The 4,212-nt window shown below is 35.2% G+C and overlaps 3 protein-coding genes across 3 annotated transcripts in view; all 3 read left to right on the top strand.

The window, feature by feature from the left end:
- Window positions 1-558, top strand: part of LOC104812850 (phospho-N-acetylmuramoyl-pentapeptide-transferase homolog) — a 4,019-nt gene extending 3,461 nt beyond the window's left edge. Inside the window, exons 8-9 of the mRNA XM_010540228.1 lie at window positions 10-86; window positions 208-558. Coding sequence (XP_010538530.1) covers window positions 10-86; window positions 208-390 — 260 coding nt within the window. The 3' untranslated portion in view covers window positions 391-558. The remainder of the gene's footprint in view (window positions 1-9; window positions 87-207) is intronic.
- A 1,614-nt stretch (window positions 559-2,172) lies between these two features.
- On the top strand, window positions 2,173-3,613 carry LOC109115990 (cytochrome b561 domain-containing protein At4g18260). The gene is made up of 4 exons (XM_019202466.1): window positions 2,173-2,461; window positions 2,631-2,795; window positions 2,900-3,048; window positions 3,145-3,613. The coding sequence occupies exons 1-4, from the start codon at window positions 2,306-2,308 to the stop codon at window positions 3,500-3,502; spliced, it is 828 nt and encodes a 275-aa protein (XP_019058011.1). The 5' UTR covers window positions 2,173-2,305; the 3' UTR covers window positions 3,503-3,613.
- A 300-nt stretch (window positions 3,614-3,913) lies between these two features.
- The window catches only part of LOC104812848 (uncharacterized protein At4g18257), a 2,885-nt gene continuing 2,586 nt past the window's right edge, over window positions 3,914-4,212 (top strand). The window contains exon 1 of the transcript XR_002024154.1: window positions 3,914-3,972. The gene's annotated coding sequence lies outside the window, so the exon portion shown is untranslated. The remainder of the gene's footprint in view (window positions 3,973-4,212) is intronic.

The raw sequence follows: 4,212 nt of genomic DNA, 5'->3' as shown, positions 1-4,212 counted from the left end.
CAAGGGCCCCTTCCACTGGAATGTTTTTCCCGTTGCTCATCTCTTCTGGTGTTTTCATCTTCGAAGCTGCTTCTGTTATAGTTCAGGTAAAATTTATTTACCTTCATAAACACTTGAAAATACCGAGATTATTGCCATCTTCAGCAACTTATACATATATATAATATATATATATAAACATTTATGGACGAATGCGTTATCTTTCAGGTTGCATATTACAAGGCGACCAAAGGTTTGAAGGGAAGAGGGCGGAGGGTTTTCAGAAGGACGCCTTTTCATCATCATCTTGAGCTGTGTGGTATGAGAGTGCCGGTGATAGTAGCAATGGCTTATGCCTTTTCGTCTCTCCTCTCTCTTTCTGCAGCTTATGTAGCCCTTATCTCTGCTTGAAATCTCTTCTCCCTTTGCTTTTACTTTGGTCCCTATGGCCAATTTTTGTCTATAACCCATTAACGTATTCTTAGATTACTTTCATATTATATAGGATGGTAGAAACCCCGCAAAGACTTTATTAAAGATTTTGGATATTCAAAGTTAAATTCCACTTATTTCTTAGTATGTATAATGTATAGTATAGGGTTTAATAACCTTTTTTCAAGATCAAAGTAACTAACAAAGGCGATAATGACAGCCTACCAAATATTACATAATAGTTTGTGTATTATGTAGTTTTGTTTATGCTTTCCTCCGTGTAATCATTGACTTTCCCATGCATTTGTGATCATTTCACTCATCGTCGCGTCATTGCCAAACACTCAGAATAATGTGGCATTAATTAGCTTCTTCCTTTATTTTTATTAATTTCTTCTTCATCTTTTATATTTGGAGAAACAATGAATATGATAAACACCCAAAATTCGTTTTTTTTAATCAGATGTATCTACATTGATCCGAAATTTGAATATGTACGATTTTTTTTATACAAATTTTGTGTTTTTATAAAGGAAGAAACAATCCTTTATCTCATTACAATGTTAATCACAACCAAAAAGAGGATTCTAATAAAGCTCTCAATGAGGGAGAATACGTTGGTGTTGAGATATACCGGATCTTGAAGAATGTTACGAAATATATCGTATAATGGAGATCTTATCAAATCTGGAAAATATATATTTAGAAATATTTATTATTATGTCTACTTTACTTATTCAATGTAAGACTTTCATCTACTTATATGTTATTTTGATTATCAATAAAAATATCATTCCGTAAATTTGTACAGTTGACAAAAGAAGCAAATTATCTAAAACTCCGCTCTCTCTCATTATACGTGTATATATATATATATATATATATATATATATAATTTCTAAACATATAATAACTTGGAATGAGGGTGATGACTGATTAGTCCAAGAGTTCAGCATAAATGGATCATGGAAGTCAATGCTATTTGATTGCCTTATGGGACCGAAAGGCTACCTTGTCTGATCATATTTTCCCGTTGGTATCAACCAAAGTTAATAACGCCGCAAGTTGTGCGTACGAATAAAACTATCTAGAAGAAACAGACACAGTGAAAGTGGTTTTTGTAATACTATGGAACCAATGTTTGATTAGTGTACTATGGTTTCATGATTAAGTATGTTTTGTCTTAAACCTCGTTTCCACCAAAAGAATCTACTCGTCCCTTTAATTACAAGGCCTAATTACTGTACTATACTTCGGTAAGTAAATTTAATCAAATATACAACAAGGCAAATTACTTTGTCCAAAGATAAATTGCATTATATACACATATATATGTATATATATATATATAAATGTTGTACTTCTTATATTAATTTTTTTGGTAAATTTTACAATTTTATGTCAAGAGATTAAATCTATTAACTGAAAGGTCCATAGAATATGTATAGTTTTAAATCTCTTTTGACTATGCATATATTGAGAATGATTGTGTTGGATGATTTGGTAATTGAATCTAAGACAGAAAAGAGAATGAACATCATCATATGATCATGGCCCCTCCCCTCCCCTCCCCTCTATGACCAATTGAATATCATTTCTTTAAATCAGCCCCTCAAATCAACACTTAAAAAGCCTCTTTTGCACCAACAAGAACATGCAGTCTCTGTATTTGTCTCTCTTTCACTCCATCATGATCTCTATGACAAAATACACACACACCCCTTTACATGATGTATGTATATGTATGTGTGTGTGTCCTGCATGCATATATATTTCATGGGTCTTCCTCTCATTTCTCATAGAATGATGAAACACTGATTTAGAGAGAGAGAGAGAGAGAGAGAGAGAGAATTTAGTTAGTGGATTTGTGCTTTTGGGTAGCGTGATTGAAAGAATGCAACCTTTTAAATCTCTAGGGCGTGTCCTGATTGCTTATATTCTTCTCTTACATGTACCATTTCCACCATATGCGGCATCACCCTCATCCACTGAGGACATCATTGGACATTCACCAAGCATCCACAAGAACAAAGAAGCATTCCAAGATAAGGTAACTGATAAATCAAACCAACTCTTTTGTTAGATCTTAATGGAAGGATTTTTTCCCCCTTTATACGTTTATGAAAAGTGTAATTATTACTGTCGTTTTTTAATATTCATTTTGACGGTAATTAATGAAATAACATTTTTTCTCTTCTAATTTTTATTTCATATGGCAGTTGAGTCATCAAATGACATATAACATCAAAATTCATGGGCTTCTCTTATGGGTTTCCATGGGATTTTTAATGCCATTGGGGGTTCTTTCAATTAGAATGGCCAATAAATTCAACGACAGTGGAAGAAAGGTGAAAGTGTTCTTCTGTCTTCATGCCATTTCCCAGGTGATCAATCCCTCATGCATAATTGTTATATTTCCGCTAGATATATAATCAAGATTTTATAATTTGATCGAGGTGGATATTGATTATGCGTTTAAAAATGGCAGGTACTGGCAGTGCTCTTGGCAACAGCAGGAGCCATAATGTCCCTGAGAACCTTAGAGAACTCCTTCGACAACACTCATCAACGACTTGGCTTAGCTCTTTATGCTGCCATGTGGCTCCAATTCTTGACCGGAGTTTTCAAGCCTTCCATGTACGTATATGTATGTATGTGTGTATGTATCATGTATGCATGTATGTATGTGTATATGTATGTAGACTCTCACACGTGTCAAAATGGTATCGGCAGAGGGAGCAGGAGGAGGATCAAATGGTACATTTTGCATTGGATGATGGGTACAATAGTATCAGTAGGGGGAATAGTAAACATGTACACAGGCATAAGAGCATACAAACACAAGACATCATCAAGAGATTCGAGCATATGGGCATTGCTCTTCACAGTTGAGATCTCTTGTCTTGTCCTCTTCTATCTCTTTCAAGACAAATGGGATTACTTTCAAAAGCAAAGGGAAGCTGTTCATGACATCCCAAACCCTAATGGGAGTGACCAAATCATTCAAGTGGTGACAACAAGTGATGACCAAAAGATGTTTGTTCCTCAGCCAAGTTCCAAAACCAATGCCCTCTTCAATCTGTTTGAATAGAAAACCGGTTCTAATTGGTCGGCTTTGAACAAAAAACCCTGTGGTAGATTGCATTCTTTTGTGGACTTTTGTTTTGGTTTTGGATTTGTTAATTAGGAACTTTTTCATACTCTTTATTCTGTCATGGATGCTTTTGTTTTGGTGGTTATGTATAGGGGTGGGTAAATCGGGTTACGGTTCGGTTTTTAAATAACCGAACCGGTTCTGTTTTCGGTTATCTCTTTGACTGATATGGCCAAGAGACAAAAAAGTCATTCTGGGTGTGGGTGTATCGTTTTCCCACTCATCATTGTATACAAAAGATTGGATTGTATTTTGGGCTTATTGTTATTTACCGAGGAGGCCCAGTGGGCCGTAAATCGCAAGGAATTTTCCCACGGCCCATTTGATAACGAAAGAGAAAATAAAAAGAACAGTTCCATTGGCATTTAACGCACAGAAGAATTCTCTCTGAAGTGCAGAATCTTGTATCGGAAGCGAAGCTAATCATGGAAGTCAATGCTATTTGATTGCCTTATGGGACCGAAAGGCTACCTTGTCTGATCATATTTTCCCGTTGGTATCAACCAAAGTTAATAACGCCGCAAGTTGTGCGTACGAATAAAACTATCTAGAAGAAACAGACACAGTGAAAGTGGTTTTTGTAATACTATGGAACCAATGTTTGATTAGTGTACTATGGTTTCATGATTAAGTATGTTTTTGTCTTA

The sequence above is a fragment of the Tarenaya hassleriana genome, unplaced genomic scaffold (genome assembly GCF_000463585.1).
Source record: "Tarenaya hassleriana unplaced genomic scaffold, ASM46358v1 Cleome2, whole genome shotgun sequence".
NCBI lineage: Eukaryota > Viridiplantae > Streptophyta > Magnoliopsida > Brassicales > Cleomaceae > Tarenaya > Tarenaya hassleriana.
The sequence above is the reverse complement of the archived record's forward strand: the minus strand, read 5'-3'. Positions and strand labels throughout refer to the sequence as shown.